This window comes from Cololabis saira, chromosome 5, assembly GCF_033807715.1.
Source record: "Cololabis saira isolate AMF1-May2022 chromosome 5, fColSai1.1, whole genome shotgun sequence".
NCBI classification, from domain to species: Eukaryota; Metazoa; Chordata; class Actinopteri; order Beloniformes; family Belonidae; genus Cololabis; species Cololabis saira.
In genome coordinates this window covers 44470310-44486740 of record NC_084591.1, presented here as the reverse complement: position 1 = coordinate 44486740, position 16431 = coordinate 44470310, and the positions used below count along the sequence as shown (strand labels likewise).

The 16431-nt window shown below is 41.0% G+C and overlaps 1 protein-coding gene and 6 non-coding genes across 7 annotated transcripts; all 7 read left to right on the top strand.

The window, feature by feature from the left end:
• Positions 1-942: 942 nt before the first annotated feature.
• Positions 943-1014, top strand: trnae-cuc (transfer RNA glutamic acid (anticodon CUC)). The gene has a single exon. It is a non-coding gene; the product is annotated as a tRNA-Glu (tRNA).
• A 1154-nt stretch (positions 1015-2168) lies between these two features.
• On the top strand, positions 2169-2240 carry trnae-cuc (transfer RNA glutamic acid (anticodon CUC)). The gene has a single exon. It is a non-coding gene; the product is annotated as a tRNA-Glu (tRNA).
• Positions 2241-3394: 1154 nt separating this feature from the next.
• Positions 3395-3466, top strand: trnae-cuc (transfer RNA glutamic acid (anticodon CUC)). Its single transcript has one exon. It is a non-coding gene; the product is annotated as a tRNA-Glu (tRNA).
• A 1154-nt stretch (positions 3467-4620) lies between these two features.
• Positions 4621-4692, top strand: trnae-cuc (transfer RNA glutamic acid (anticodon CUC)). Its single transcript has one exon. It is a non-coding gene; the product is annotated as a tRNA-Glu (tRNA).
• A 1154-nt stretch (positions 4693-5846) lies between these two features.
• trnae-cuc (transfer RNA glutamic acid (anticodon CUC)) lies at positions 5847-5918 on the top strand. Its single transcript has one exon. It is a non-coding gene; the product is annotated as a tRNA-Glu (tRNA).
• A 1147-nt stretch (positions 5919-7065) lies between these two features.
• On the top strand, positions 7066-7137 carry trnae-cuc (transfer RNA glutamic acid (anticodon CUC)). Its single transcript has one exon. It is a non-coding gene; the product is annotated as a tRNA-Glu (tRNA).
• A 5582-nt stretch (positions 7138-12719) lies between these two features.
• Positions 12720-16037, top strand: LOC133444805 (lymphocyte antigen 75-like). Its single transcript, XM_061722710.1, has 5 exons — positions 12720-12934; positions 13062-13427; positions 13524-13871; positions 13993-14090; positions 14812-16037. Exons 1-5 carry the CDS (start codon positions 12895-12897, stop codon positions 14923-14925), a joined length of 966 nt encoding a protein of 321 aa, XP_061578694.1. The 5' UTR covers positions 12720-12894; the 3' UTR covers positions 14926-16037.
• The last annotated feature ends 394 nt before the right edge of the window (positions 16038-16431 follow it).

Below are 16431 nucleotides of genomic sequence, written 5' to 3'. Positions count from 1 at the left end.
CTACGCCTGCTGTCTCTTCTCCTGAGTTGTGCCCTTTCACTTGAATTATCTGCCTCAACGCGATCATACAGAATTACGCCATAGGCGCTAATTGCTCCTCACAGGAATGTTTTTTGGCAGCGCCATCCCTACGTTCAAGGGACTCACAGTTTTCACAGTGTTCCACGCTGGTGGAACCGCCTGCCAGCTGCTATCAGAACAGCGATGTCCCTCTCTAACTTCAACAGGCTCTTGAAAGCATACGTTTTTGATTGGAGAAAAACTAATCTCCAGGTTCCTTTTGACATCTATAAAGACAAACTTCCCTCTCATAATTTACAACTAAGGAATGCAAGGAAGTACTACTTTTCTGACATCATTGCCAAAAAAAGTCATAGTGATATATTTTTGAATGCAGATGATGGGAAAAAAGTCAGTCTTATTGTTACTGGATATCAGTGTTGCACTTGATACAGTTGACCGAAATATTTTACTCAAACCACTATAGAACTGGGCGGGTCTTTCTGGAACTGTACTAAAGTGGTTCAAAACATACTTAGAGAACAGGAAGTACTTTGTGTCAACAGGTAACTTTACATCAGAGAAGACAAGAATCACATGTGGAGTTCCCCAAGGTTCCAGTCTGGGAGCTCTTCTGTTCAATATCTACATTTCTCGAGCTAAACAAAATTGTCTTTGGAGCCAAAGACAAACGATTACAGGTCACCACAGATACACCTAAAAACTAGCAACCAGCGCAGAAATCTGGGTGTTGTGATGGACTCACACCTAAACACATCAAGACAAAAACAAAGTCAGCCTACTACCACTTTAAAAATATATCAAGGTTAAAAGATCTGATGTCTCAACTGGGAAGAGTAGTCTGTGCATGCATCTATAGTAGCTTGATTATTGTGACAACATTTTTATGGGTATTTCCAATTGACAGTACCTAGCGGCATCTCCCTGATGGTCTAGTGGTTAGGATTCGGCGCTCTCACCGCCGCGGCCCGGGTTCGATTCCCGGTCAGGGAACTGCTCTTTTTCTATGATACATTTCTCACAATATACACCAGAGGCTTTCAACAAGTTGAAAGATCAACGGCCACATGTACAAAGAGTGCGGTGTACAAGGATTGTGCGTACGCTCACGGTGGGATGTTCAAAAAGTGACTAGAATGTGAAAACTTGCCCTGGGTTGGATTCCCAGTCAGGGAACTGTGCTTTCCTTTACTAGATTTCTCACTCTACGCCTGCTGTCTGTTCTCCTGAGTTGTGCCCTTTCACATGAATTATCTGCCTCAACGCGATCATACAGAATTACGCCATAGGCGCTAATTGCTCCTCACAGGAATGTTGTTTGGCAGCGCCATCCCTACGTTCAAGGAACTCACAGTTTTCACAGTGTTCCACGCTGGTGGAACCGCCTGCCAGCTGCTATCAGAACAGCGATGTCCCTCTCTAACTTCAACAGGCTCTTGAAAGCATACGTTTTTGATTGGAGAAAAACTAATCTCCAGGTTCCTTTTGACATCTATAAAGACAAACTTCCCTCTCATAATTTACAACTAAGGAATGCAAGGAAGTACTACTTTTCTGACATCATTGCCAAAAAAAGTCATAGTGATATATTTTTGAATGCAGATGATGGGAAAAAAGTCAGTCTTATTGTTACTGGATATCAGTGTTGCACTTGATACAGTTGACCGAAATACTTTACTCAAACCACTATAGAACTGGGCGGGTCTTTCTGGAACTGTACTAAAGTGGTTCAAAACATACTTAGAGAACAGGAAGTACTTTGTGTCAACAGGTAACTTTACATCAGAGAAGACAAGAATCACATGTGGAGTTCCCCAAGGTTCCAGTCTGGGAGCTCTTCTGTTCAATATCTACATTTCTCGAGCTAAACAAAATTGTCTTTGGAGCCAAAGACAAACGATTACAGGTCACCACAGATACACCTAAAAACTAGCAACCAGCGCAGAAATCTGGGTGTTGTGATGGACTCGCACCTAAACACATTAAGACAAAAACAAAGTCAGCCTACTACCACTTTAAAAACATATCAAGGTTAAAAGATCTGATGTCTCAACTGGGAAGAGTAGTCTGTGCATGCATCTATAGTAGCTTGATTATTGTGACAACATTTTTATGGGTATTTCCAATTGACAGTACCTAGCGGCATCTCCCTGATGGTCTAGTGGTTAGGATTCGGCGCTCTCACCGCCGCGGCCCGGGTTCGATTCCCGGTCAGGGAACTGCTCTTTTTCTATGATACATTTCTCACAATATACACCAGAGGCTTTCAACAAGTTGAAAGATCAACGGCCACATGTACAAAGAGTGCGGTGTACAAGGATTGTGCGTACGCTCACGGTGGGATGTTCAAAAAGTGACTAGAATGTGAAAACTTGCCCTGGGTTGGATTCCCAGTCAGGGAACTGTGCTTTCCTTTACTAGATTTCTCACTCTACGCCTGCTGTCTGTTCTCCTGAGTTGTGCCCTTTCACATGAATTATCTGCCTCAACGCGATCATACAGAATTACGCCATAGGCGCTAATTGCTCCTCACAGGAATGTTGTTTGGCAGCGCCATCCCTACGTTCAAGGAACTCACAGTTTTCACAGTGTTCCACGCTGGTGGAACCGCCTGCCAGCTGCTATCAGAACAGCGATGTCCCTCTCTAACTTCAACAGGCTCTTGAAAGCATACGTTTTTGATTGGAGAAAAACTAATCTCCAGGTTCCTTTTGACATCTATAAAGACAAACTTCCCTCTCATAATTTACAACTAAAGAATGCAAGGAAGTACTACTTTTCTGACATCATTGCCAAAAAAAGTCATAGTGATATATTTTTGAATGCAGATGATGGGAAAAAAGTCAGTCTTATTGTTACTGGATATCAGTGTTGCACTTGATACAGTTGACCGAAATACTTTACTCAAACCACTATAGAACTGGGCGGGTCTTTCTGGAACTGTACTAAAGTGGTTCAAAACATACTTAGAGAACAGGAAGTACTTTGTGTCAACAGGTAACTTTACATCAGAGAAGACAAGAATCACATGTGGAGTTCCCCAAGGTTCCAGTCTGGGAGCTCTTCTGTTCAATATCTACATTTCTCGAGCTAAACAAAATTGTCTTTGGAGCCAAAGACAAACGATTACAGGTCACCACAGATACACCTAAAAACTAGCAACCAGCGCAGAAATCTCGGTGTTGTGATGGACTCACACCTAAACACATCAAGACAAAAACAAAGTCAGCCTACTACCACTTTAAAAATATATCAAGGTTAAAAGATCTGATGTCTCAACTGGGAAGAGTAGTCTGTGCATTCATCTATAGTAGCTTGATTATTGTGACAACATTTTTACGGGTATTTCCAATTGACAGTACCTAGCGGCATCTCCCTGATGGTCTAGTGGTTAGGATTCGGCGCTCTCACCGCCGCGGCCCGGGTTCGATTCCCGGTCAGGGAACTGCTCTTTTTCTATGATACATTTCTCACAATATACACCAGAGGCTTTCAACAAGTTGAAAGATCAACGGCCACATGTACAAAGAGTGCGGTGTACAAGGATTGTGCGTACGCTCACGGTGGGATGTTCAAAAAGTGACTAGAATGTGAAAACTTGCCCTGGGTTGGATTCCCAGTCAGGGAACTGTGCTTTCCTTTACTAGATTTCTCACTCTACGCCTGCTGTCTCTTCTCCTGAGTTGTGCCCTTTCACTTGAATTATCTGCCTCAACGCGATCATACAGAATTACGCCATAGGCGCTAATTGCTCCTCACAGGAATGTTTTTTGGCAGCGCCATCCCTACGTTCAAGGAACTCACAGTTTTCACAGTGTTCCACGCTGGTGGAACCGCCTGCCAGCTGCTATCAGAACAGCGATGTCCCTCTCTAACTTCAACAGGCTCTTGAAAGCATACGTTTTTGATTGGAGAAAAACTAATCTCCAGGTTCCTTTTGACATCTATAAAGACAAACTTCCCTCTCATAATTTACAACTAAGGAATGCAAGGAAGTACTACTTTTCTGACATCATTGCCAAAAAAAGTCATATTGATATATTTTTGAATGCAGATGATGGGAAAAAAGTCAGTCTTATTGTTACTGGATATCAGTGTTGCACTTGATACAGTTGACCGAAATACTTTACTCAAACCACTATAGAACTGGGCGGGTCTTTCTGGAACTGTACTAAAGTGGTTCAAAACATACTTAGAGAACAGGAAGTACTTTGTGTCAACAGGTAACTTTACATCAGAGAAGACAAGAATCACATGTGGAGTTCCCCAAGGTTCCAGTCTGGGAGCTCTTCTGTTCAATATCTACATTTCTCGAGCTAAACAAAATTGTCTTTGGAGCCAAAGACAAACGATTACAGGTCACCACAGATACACCTAAAAACTAGCAACCAGCGCAGAAATCTGGGTGTTGTGATGGACTCACACCTAAACACATCAAGACAAAAACAAAGTCAGCCTACTACCACTTTAAAAATATATCAAGGTTAAAATATCTGATGTCTCAACTGGGAAGAGTAGTCTGTGCATTCATCTATAGTAGCTTGATTATTGTGACAACATTTTTACGGGTATTGCCAATTGACAGTACCTAGCGGCATCTCCCTGATGGTCTAGTGGTTAGGATTCGGCGCTCTCACCGCCGCGGCCCGGGTTCGATTCCCGGTCAGGGAACTGCTCTTTTTCTATAATACATTTCTCACAATATACACCAGAGGCTTTCAACAAGTTGAAAGATCAACGGCCACATGTACAAAGAGCGCGGTGTACAAGGATTGTGCGTACGCTCACGGTGGGATGTTCAAAAAGTGACTAGAATGTGAAAACTTGCCCTGGGTTCGATTCCCAGTCAGGGAACTGTGCTTTCCTTTACTAGATTTCTCACTCTACGCCTGCTGTCTCTTCTCCTGAGTTGTGCCCTTTCACTTGAATTATCTGCCTCAACGCGATCATACAGAATTACGCCATAGGCGCTAATTGCTCCTCACAGGAATGTTGTTTGGCAGCGCCATCCCTACGTTCAAGGAACTCACAGTTTTCACAGTGTTCCACGCTGGTGGAACCGCCTGCCAGCTGCTATCAGAACAGCGATGTCCCTCTCTAACTTCAAGAGGCTCTTGAAAGCATACGTTTTTGATTGGCGAAAAACTAATCTCCAGGTTCCTTTTGACATCTATAAAGACAAACTTCCCTCTCATAATTTACAACTAAGGAATGCAAGGAAGTACTACTTTTCTGACATCATTGCCAAAAAAAGTCATAATGATATATTTTTGAATGCATACGATGGGAAAAAAGTCAGTCTTATTGTTACTGGATATCAGTGTTGCACTTGATACAGTTGACCGAAATATTTTACTCAAACCACTATAGAACTGGGCGGGTCTTTCTGGAACTGTACTAAAGTGGTTCAAAACATACTAAGAGAACAGGAAGTACTTTGTGTCAACAGGTAACTTTACATCAGAGAAGACAAGAATCACATGTGGAGTTCCCCAAGGTTCCAGTCTGGGAGCTCTTCTGTTCAATATCTACATTTCTCGAGCTAAACAAAATTGTCTTTGGAGCCAAAGACAAACGATTACAGGTCACCACAGATACACCTAAAAACTAGCAACCAGCGCAGAAATCTGGGTGTTGTGATGGACTCACACCTAAACACATTAAGACAAAAACAAAGTCAGCCTACTACCACTTTAAAAATATATCAAGGTTAAAATATCTGATGTCTCAACTGGGAAGAGTAGTCTGTGCATTCATCTATAGTAGCTTGATTATTGTGAAAACATTTTTACGGGTATTTCCAATTGACAGTACCTAGCGGCATCTCCCTGATGGTCTAGTGGTTAGGATTCGGCGCTCTCACCGCCGCGGCCCGGGTTCGATTCCCGGTCAGGGAACTGCTCTTTTTCTATGATACATTTCTCACAATATACACCAGAGGGTTTCAACAAGTTGAAAGATCAACGGCCACATGTACAAGGTTTGTGCGTACGCTCACGGTGGGATGTTCAAAAAGGGAGTAGAATGTGAAAACTTGCCCCGGGTTCGATTCCCAGTCAGGGAACTGTGCTTTCCTTTACTAGATTTCTCACACTACGCCTGCTGTCTCTTCTCCTGAGTTGTGCCCTTTCACTTGAATTATCTGCCTCAACGCGATCATACAGAATTACGCCATAGGCGCTAATTGCTCCTCACAGGAATGTTGTTTGGCAGCGCCATCCCTACGTTCAAGGAACTCTCAGTCCAGACATTTTTCACAGTGTTCCACACTGGTGGAACCGCCTGCCAGCTGCTATCAGAACAGCGATGTCCCTCTCTAACTTCAAGAGGCTCTTGAAAGTATACGTTTTTGATTGGAGAAAAACTAATCTCCAGGTTCCTTTTGACATCTATAAAGACAAACTTCCCTCTCATAATTTACAACTAAGGAATGCAAGGAAGTACTACTTTTCTGACATCATTGCCAAAAAAAGTCATAATGATATATTTTTGAATGCAGATGATGGGAAAAAAGTTAGTCTTATTGTTACTGGATATCAGTGTTGCACTTGATACAGTTGACCGAAATATTTTACTCAAACCACTATAGAACTGGGCGGGTCTTTCTAGAACTGTACTAAAGTGGTTCAAAACATACTTAGAGAACAGGAAGTACTTTGTGTCAACAGGTAACTTTACATCAGAGAAGACAAGAATCACATGTGGAGTTCCCCAAGGTTCCAGTCTGGGAGCTCTTCTGTTCAATATCTACATTTCTCGAGCTAAACAAAATTGTCTTTGGAGCCAAAGACAAACGATTACAGGTCACCACAGATACACCTAAAAACTAGCAACCAGCGCAGAAATCTAGGTGTTGTGATGGACTCACACCTAAACACATTAAGACAAAAACAAAGTCAGCCTACTACCACTTTAAAAATATATCAAGGTTAAAAGATCTGATGTCTCAACTGGGAAGAGTAGTCTGTGCATTCATCTATAGTAGCTTGATTATTGCGACAACATTTTTACGGGTATTTCGAATTGACACTACCTAGCGGCATCTCCCTGATGGTCTAGTGGTTAGGATTCGGCGCTCTCACCGCCGCGGCCCGGGTTTGATTCCCGGTCAGGGAACTGCTCTTTTTCTATGATACATTTCTCACAATATACACCAGAGGGTTTCAACAAGTTGAAAGATCAACGGCCACATGTACAAAGAGTGCGGTGTACAAGGATTGTGCGTACGCTCATGGTGGGATGTTCAAAAAGTGACTAGAATGTGAAAACTTGCCCTGGGTTCGATTCCCAGTCAGGGAACTGTGCTTTCCTTTACTAGATTTCTCACTCTACGCCTGCTGTCTCTTCTCCTGAGTTGTGTACTTTCACTTGAATTATCTGCCTCAACGCGATCATACTGAATTACGCCATAGGCGCTAATTGCTCCTCACAGGAATGTTGTTTGGCAGTGCCATCCCTATGTTCATTAACTGCTATAGTGTAAATAAGTATATTTATATATATATTTTATTAACTGCATCTGCATCTGCATTTTATTATATAAATAAGTATATTTATATAAATATCTATATGGGCATGTGTGTACAAATATATAGAAATATTCAACTATGTGTTTGGATGTATAGGTATGTGTGTGAGTATAATACAGTATATAATAATAATAATAATAATAATAATAATAATAATAATAATAATAATAATAATAATAATAATGATAATAATAATAATAATAATAATATTAATAATAATACTGTTATTTAGCAGTGTGAGTACAGTGTGTGAGTATTTATATTAAATGATTAGTGAATGGGGGTAGGATTAAATAAGCTTGCACTTCTTCCTTCTCCTTTTTTGCACATGTAAATTAAGATATCAAGTGCTAAAGGACGAAAGTTCTTTGTTTTGTTTTCTTAAACTTCTCTTGAAGTTTTGTTTTTTACAAGTACAAAAATAAAATAAATCAAATCAAATCAAAATAGGGTGAGAACTTCAGTCATCCGGGAGGGATTCCGGCGTGAGTGAGTTTTCCAGGAGCATCTGGTCAGGGATTGTTCTGGGAATGTTCAACCATGCGAGCTCTTCTTGGCAGACCCAGGACACAATGGAGACGTTCTATTTATCAGCGCGGTAGGAACTCGTGTCCTCCCCGAGAAGCTGGAGGAGGAAGTTGCAGAGAGGGAGGCCTGAGCCCTGAACCCCCATACGCACAAGGATGAAACATCAGAAGCAAATCCGCACTTACAAAACATTTTATTTAATCACACAACAGACAAATATGGTTAACTGGGATTTATTTTATTTTTTCACTCTCCATCATTTCAACAATATGGTTTCTACAAACGCAAGAAATGATCACCAATAACAAAAAGGTTGCACATCTGTCAGACCTTTGTTGGGATATTCTTGGAAATAGACATAGAAGGGAATGTTTTAAATAAATGTACAGATAGTCTGAGGTATGCAGAGTAGATTTCATATAAATATGCCCATGCCTCCCCCTTGAGGTTAACACACTTCGACACACACATAAAATACAGGCACACAGTTTTATCAGGGCAGCCGTTAACTTAACATGAATTACAACAGTAAGAGACGTTGAAGGTGTGGGGAGAAATGAGCGGGACGTCAGAAACACAACTCAACTTCACCCCCATTTGTTGCCTCATCTCTTGAAAAGCAACTGGTAATCCAATGTCAAGTCATTAATGATTCTTTCTCACTTCAGTAACAACTATTATAACTAAGAAATACTTGAGTATAATTAGTTTTCTTCTTGTCATTACTACACCTTAAAAAAGGGATTTTAAAAAAATGTTATATTTTAAAATTGTGTTTAAAAATTAACATAAATGAGTAAGTTGCTTACACTTCCGCTTGCAACTAAGTGTTTAAGTCAAACAACAGTGTCACAAGCTGAAAAGATTAAATATTCACTGAAGGGTAGTTCCAACAGATTTTATATTAAGTGGCTTCCCTTTCTTACATTCTTCCACTCTCTCCAGTCCCTGCCTCCTGATTGACGGATCCCCCCTCCCTCTCTTCTTTCATTCCTCTCTTTCTTCCTCCTTTTAATTTATCTTTTTATTTACTTTTCTTTTGTTTTTGGGGTTTTTTTTTTTTTTTTTGCTTTGGGTTTTTTTGTTTTCTTTTTTTCTCCCCCTTTTTATTCATATATTTTTTAATTCATACTGTTTAGCTTTAATACTTAAATATTACTTATATATAAGAATATAATAATTTTCATGTATTTGTCATTATTTTGTGTGGATTTTTTGTTCTGTTTTTAATCCAAAAAAAAAAAAAAGGGGGTAGACTGTATATCTTTTTTTTGTTTATTCCTGTTCAACTGTGCCTTACCCCCTAATAAAAATATCAAAACAAAACAGTGTCACAAGCTTATGAACTGAGCCTGGATTTAACACCCAGCTGTTCCACTTCTCTTTAGATACCACAGTTAGCGCAATAAAGTCTTTAACAATTAGCATTCAGCTCTTTCAAGTTATCGCTTTTGTGAATGTAGCTCGATGAAAAAACATCTGTGCATGATGAATGCGTCTCTTGAGTAGAAAAACGACAACAAATCTTTAACATTTCATGACGAGGTTGATATGAACGAATAACGATCGCAGCGTGGGACTAAATGTCTACGTGTCCTGAAAACATGATCCACATTTGGTCAAAATGTGAGGACTGACATTCCTAAGAAAAGGACGGCAGGGAGATAAATACACATGTGGGCACATAAATCAAAACGGACGAATGTACATTCGCACACACGCCATGACATCATGTGAGAACTATGACATCACCAACAGTGGCTTCCGACATCATTATGCGGCTTGTGGAAGTCGTGAAAATAGACGAGCCGACAACTTCTCACGGTGCGAACACAGAAGCGTGTGTCCTTTTATTAAATCCACCAGTTAACTGAAACTAAACGTTAAGAAGCTTGCGCTTCCCATAACAGAACTAACTGACTCCAAAAACGTCACCGTACTTAAAGGGACCGTAACACATTACAGTAAACACATAGACCAAAACACTAGTAACAACATAAATTATAACCTGAATAAACGCTGTATGGTAATGCTGTGACTAACATCTCTATGCAGGTGAATTATGTACACATCACTATGAATGATAAAGGCACTACAATTTCAACATTAATCTTGACATTTCGACTTTTTTCTCAAAACTGTATTTCAACATTAATCTCGACATTTTGACTTTTTTCTCCACATTTCGACTTTTTTCTCAAAGTGCACAATAAAAAAAAATCTTCCCCTCTCAAATATCTTTTCTCCTGCATGGCCCTGATACTCTTCCGTAATCCTGTCCACAAGAACTCCTGAGAATCATTCTGTGTTGATCCTTCCGTGTTAAAAAAAACGTATTTGTGTATCGAGTCACGTCAGGGGAGTCTCAAAAGTCACATGCAAATCCAGCGCAGCTCACAGACAAAAAAACGTTTGTAAATCAGGTTATATTTGTGTGTGCATCAAAGATACATTTGTATATCTTGTCCTACGCACGTGTGAATTGTTCTGTGCATTTGTAAAACGGTGTGTGCATTTGCAAATCGGTCTGTGCATTTGTAAAACTTGTCCTGTGCATGTGTGAAACGGTGTTAGCATTTGCAAATCGGTCTGTGCATTTGTAAAACTTGTCCTGTTCACGTGTGAAACGGTGTGCGTATTTGCAAATCGGTCTGTGCATTTGTAAAACTTGTCCTGTGCATTTGTCAATTATGAGACTGTTCTAGCTCCATAAATATCCATTTATATTTTGATTGTTGTGTGCATACTTTGGGGATAATTGGTTAATTAATAACTCCATCTGACCACGCCATCACGTGGTCACGTGATGCCTTTTGGTAGAGACGTGAGTTTTTTCATGGTCTGTTGGTGTGTGCAAGCAGTAATTGGAAGACAAAGAACTGAAATACAGAAGAAATGGACTTCTAGCAACTCCTAACATTCTGGTTGGAGGGGCACACAGTATGGACAATTGAGTGAAATATTCTTCTTTATATGTGTATAATTTGTATTTTGAGAGCATTAATATTTTGTGTAATAAGTTTCAGTTAAGCAATTGATATATGGGAACATGACGGTTTCACTGATGAATATTTGCCACTGTGTATTTTGTTTCAATGTTCACGGTGGACTTGGTCGTTTACAAGACAGAAAATCCTGTAATAAAACGTTTACAACCATCAGTCGGAGCGTTGCACTTTCATTAATCAGTTGGAAAAAAGTTGGGAGCAGCTATAATCCTAACATTTAACAAATCCTGTTTCATCTTTTCCTACCTTTACTTCTATACACTGAATTTCTGAAACAGCAACGTTAAGAATGTTTGGTATTGCAAATTTCAGTTTGCCAAGCCTCTGCCCAGACTTTGCCTCAACTCTGCCCAGACAAAGCTTTTACTCTCCATGAATTCTAACATTTGAACTGTTAAGTGTCTCAACCCCTAAGCATACCTGCACTGTGCAACACATGGACCTGTGGTTAGCTCCAACAACTACGACCAGCATCCCAGTCATCAGCCCTACGACATCCAGGCACTTGAGGTACTCAGGGTGAATGTCATCCACCCCGGTGCCACTGAGGAGTTAAAACCATCTCAGTGACCTCGGCTTGGGTGATGGACAGGCTTACATGGCCTGGTAGGACTCCTTAAGGCTAGATTATGGTTCTGCGTTAAATTTTCGCCGAACGTGCATCGCAGGTTGCGCCGCGATGAGCACCCCACGGCGCACGCCACGGCGTACCTGACGCGCACCTCCCAAAAATTGTAACTACGCGTCAACAGGTCGCAGACCCAACGCAGACCGAGAGGGCTGTGATTGGTTTGCTTGGTAGCAACGCATTTCCGGTTCGTGAACAGTAATGAACTTTCAACGCTCTTCTTCGTGTGTGTGTGATTTTTTTTTGTTTTGTTTTTTTGGACAATAGTTGTCCTTATCTCTTTGATTCACTGTGACCGGAAAAGTCGGATAAACCAGAGACTTTGCGTCCACAACTTTGAGCTCCAGCGTCGATAATGTTTAGGTTCTGCTTTACTACTACTTTAACATGAAGGTTGTAGAGAACAAGGGTGCCTAACATGGTTACAATTACATGCATTGATAGTTCACAATCAATAAAAAGATGTGACTTATAAAAATGACTAAAAAAACAGAACTAATATTTATTTCATTTTATTTTTTTTTACATTTGCTGCCCGGTCAAGATGCCTCATCCTGTCACTTTACAAAGTTCTGCAGGGAAAACCTGCATCCTGTCATTCAAATGAACGCTCCAGTGAGTCATCAACTTTTGTTGATAGAATGGCCACAAACGAGTGTTTCTAAGAGTTGGTCTATGCTGCAGCTGAACTTATGCAAATATTGCTGTTTGCTGGATTCTGAGGCGCACAAATGCAAAAGAGTTCTCGGTCAGATAAGCCAAAAGGTTTTTGCATATGTCTACTTCCTTGAGGCATGGCACACAACTGATACAATAAACTTAGTTGCTAGTTTGGCTGTAGCAGTGCAAAACAACATCCAAACAAAAGTAGGTGTTGCACATTGGAGGGAAATATGTTGTGAGGCTTTGTTCCCTCCCCTGCTACACGTCATTCAAGCAGCCAATCAGCACAGAGCCTCATTATCATAGCCCCGCCCCCTCAGAATCACTCATAGGAAAGGAGGCTAGAAGTAAAACTAGAGACATGGTCCAGAGGCTGAATTTCTGATTTATGTAGAATAAACAAGCATTTGATTGTTTTAAAGACATTCAAGGCGTGTTTAAAATATACATTAAATGCCATAATAGGTCTCCTTTAATGCTGAATTCACTCTCCTTATAGCGTCCACAGAGCAGCATCATGATGGAGAAGATCTTGTTGCGTCTTTTGTTTCTCTCAGGTCAGTTATTCCTTTATTATTATCTGATGATGTTTTAAAATTGTGTGACGTTATAATAATGAAGGTAAGTGACAATGCTAGTTTAAAGTGACTTTAAATAATCAAAGGAATTGATATTTTCTCTCAGAGTGGTTCATCCTCTCTACCTGCCTCGTCCGTCACTACCACTTTGTTGATCAGTCGTTGACTTGGACTGAAGCTCAGACCTACTGCAGACAGACATACACAGACCTGGCCACCATCGAGAACTCTGAAGAACTGAACCAATTCATGAACACACTTTCATACGCTGGTCAGTTCTGGATCGGTCTGTACAACAAAATCAACTGGAGGTGGTCTGATGGGTTCAATGGTACCGGGGCTGACTACAGGAATTGGTACAGTACTGAACCTGACATGAGTTCAAGTTGGCAGTTCTGCGTGATGATTATAGAGGACCTTGGCTGGGTAGATCATTTCTGCTCTACTAGCTATCCATTCATCTGTTACAGAGGTAGGTAATATCAAAAAAGGCATATCTCAATGTTTATGTTATTAATATTGTTATAACTCAAACAAATGTATCTCTCCTGTACAACCAAAACTGGAGGAACCCAAAAGAATCCTGAATATGTTCTTGTGAACGAGTCGATGAGCTGGTCCAACGCTCAGAGTTACTGCAGGGAGAACTTCGTGGACCTGGCCACCGTGAGGAACGATGCAGAGAACCAGGGGATCATTAGCTTGGGTCTGAGTGACTGGACATGGATCGGTCTGTTTAGAGATCCAGACTTTTACTGGTCTGATGGGAGCAGCTTTTTGTTCATCAACGAAGAGGATGTTGCAAGTCCAATCAACTCGTTGAAAGTTATTTGTGGTGTTGCATCAGGAAAATCAGGAAAATGGAAATTTCTGCCCTGTGAAACTAAATTACCGTTTGTCTGCTACAGTTATCCCAGTGAGTGTTTTAGGGAGTACACATAGAACAACATATACAAGACTGTGTGACGTAAATATGGACTGATATTTCTGTTTTCAGTAGAAAACCATGTTTTATTTCTCTTCCCATTCAACACCAGTCATGAAGCAGGTGGTGAAGCTAGAGACTGAGAGACTGGAGGTGGAGGACTCTGTGGACCTGAAGGACCCTGTTGTGAAAGCAGACCTCCTGAAACAGGCAAGTGTGGAATTGAAACGACTTAATTTCTGGAAGCATTTATGATAATAAAAGAACCAACATATGGCACTTTTCCACTAGTCTCGGCTCAGCCCGGCTCGGCTCTGCGTGGCTCGACACGGCTCCACACGTGTGTTTTTCCACAGCCAGGGGAGAAGTGGGGGGGGGTTGGGGTGAAGCGGCTGTGACGTACTCGATTGCGCAACACCTTTGTTCATGTCGGCGCAGATGAGAAATCAGCTGGAGCCGGGAGCGGCTGAGAAAAAAACAGCCCGTCTACATCGCTTTTTAAATTTTTTCTCGACAGCCACCAGGTTTATGAACATCTGCACCTCAGAGTTGGATCACCAAACAGACGTTTGTGCTGTATAATAAAATCGTCGCGAGCCGCGAGACGCCTCGCGCTGACTCCCGCTTCCTGATTCAAACGTTTGACGGCCCCGCCCCCCGACCAATCAGAGGCGCGGAGGGTGGTGACGGTCCCGCCCCCGACCAATCAGTGGCGCAGAGGGTGATGACCTCAGAAATAGTCCCGGCTCAGCCCGCTATAGAACCTCGCTGAAATGGTTACAGAAAAAGGTATCGGCTTGGAGCGGCTCTACCCGTCTCAGCCCTAGTGCGAAAGCGCAAAACGGGTACAACCGAGCTGAGGTGATACTAATGCAAAAGGGCCAATAGATTCAGTTTGTGTTTGAAAGTGTGTCCTGTTTGTGTCTCCCAGCTCCAGGACAGACTGGAGGAGGACGGAGTGGATGGAGTCACTCTGAAGTGGAGAGAGCAGCCTGATGGAGAAGTCTTCCACAAGGAGGAGAAAAGAAAGAAGAGCGAGTTGTGAGATAGAAACCCAGATTCAGTCATGTGTGATGGAGGTTTAGTTCATTACTGAAGTTTAGTTCATAAAATCTACATGACTTTAAACTCCTGCTATCAAATACAATCATTAACTGTAACCTGTTGTGATGAATGTTTTTATGTGTCATCTTTAATATTACTATTTGAAATGTGAACATTATAATTTTGCTGACACAAGGCCCTTCCTAGCAGCATTTCTTAAATATGGTGTACATGACTGTAGGCTGACAGCTCTTTACTTCAGTCTCTGTGGACTCTTGTTACAGTCGGTGGGATGAACCCTCCTCCTGCTGGACTGTTATTGATGTTTTCTGTGTGAGCTGAATCTCACCTCAGCGTTAACTTTGTTTCACCTACATCCATCCATCCATCATTCCATCTTTCCTTCAGCGGTTGTATTTAACGTCTATTGGAGTACAAATTGTCTTCAGACACTTTTCAGAGACCCAGAGGGTATGGAGCTAGAACAGTCTCATAATTGACACATGCACAGGACAAGTTTTACAAATACACAGACCGATTTACAAATGCACACACAGTTTCACATGTGCACAGAACAATTCACACGTGCGTAGGACAAGATATACAAATGTATTTTTGATGCACACACAAATATAACCTGATTTACAAACGTTTTTTTGTCTGTGAGCTGCGCTGGATTTGCGTGTGACTTTTGAGACTCCCCTGACGTGACTCGATCCACAAATACGTTTTTTTTAACACGGAAGGATCTGGAACCAATAAGATGTCTTCCTTTGTTTCAGCCAATCATAAGAGCGCACCCCACGTGGGGGACGCAGAGCAGTGGATAAAACTCTAAACCAATCAGATTAAAGGGGCGGATACACCTGCTGTTTGAACTGCGTTAGCGCTGTTCGCTTAGAAAAGTGATTAATATTTGGAGTTGGTGGAGTAAAGATAAATAAACAGCAACAGGAGATAAAAGATAAATAAACAGAATGGAGAGGAGATCACTGTTCTGCTTTTATTGTGATCGTGTGATAGTTTTAGAGCGTCTTTGTAGACTTATATTTTTAGCTACCGGTATATCTGAGTATCCTCTTCACATCAGTCATTCAACAACAGTTTCTAAATTCAGAGGTGTTAGATTCACTGCAACAGCGAATATATATATATATATATATATATATATATATATATATATATATATATATATATATATATATATATATATATATATATATATATATATATATATTAGGGCTGTCAGTATAGCAAAAATTAATGAATTAATGAAAATTAATGCAATTAATTATAAGTGGCAAAATGCGCAAGTATTTTAAATTTGGCCCATTGAGTGACCCGTAGGTCACTTGGCAGTGGCAGGTCACTTCCCACCTGCTGCTAGTCAAACTAAAAGGGCAGGGTGACAGACATGGACGCAACTCAGGGGAGCGAGGCCAGCAAATCTTTGCTAGGGCCTTTGAACAGCAAGTTTATGTATAAAAATAAAGAAGACGGGACTATC

Bases quoted from the DNA above. Each gene is read 5' to 3' on its own strand.
- LOC133444805 (XM_061722710.1), top strand. From the start codon at position 12,895: ATGATGGAGAAGATCTTGTTGCGTCTTTTGTTTCTCTCAG. The intron at 12,935-13,061 runs GTCAGTTATTCC...ATTTTCTCTCAG, and splicing joins GCGTCTTTTGTTTCTCTCAG to AGTGGTTCATCCTCTCTACC. The intron at 13,428-13,523 runs GTAGGTAATATC...CCAAAACTGGAG, and splicing joins TCCATTCATCTGTTACAGAG to GAACCCAAAAGAATCCTGAA.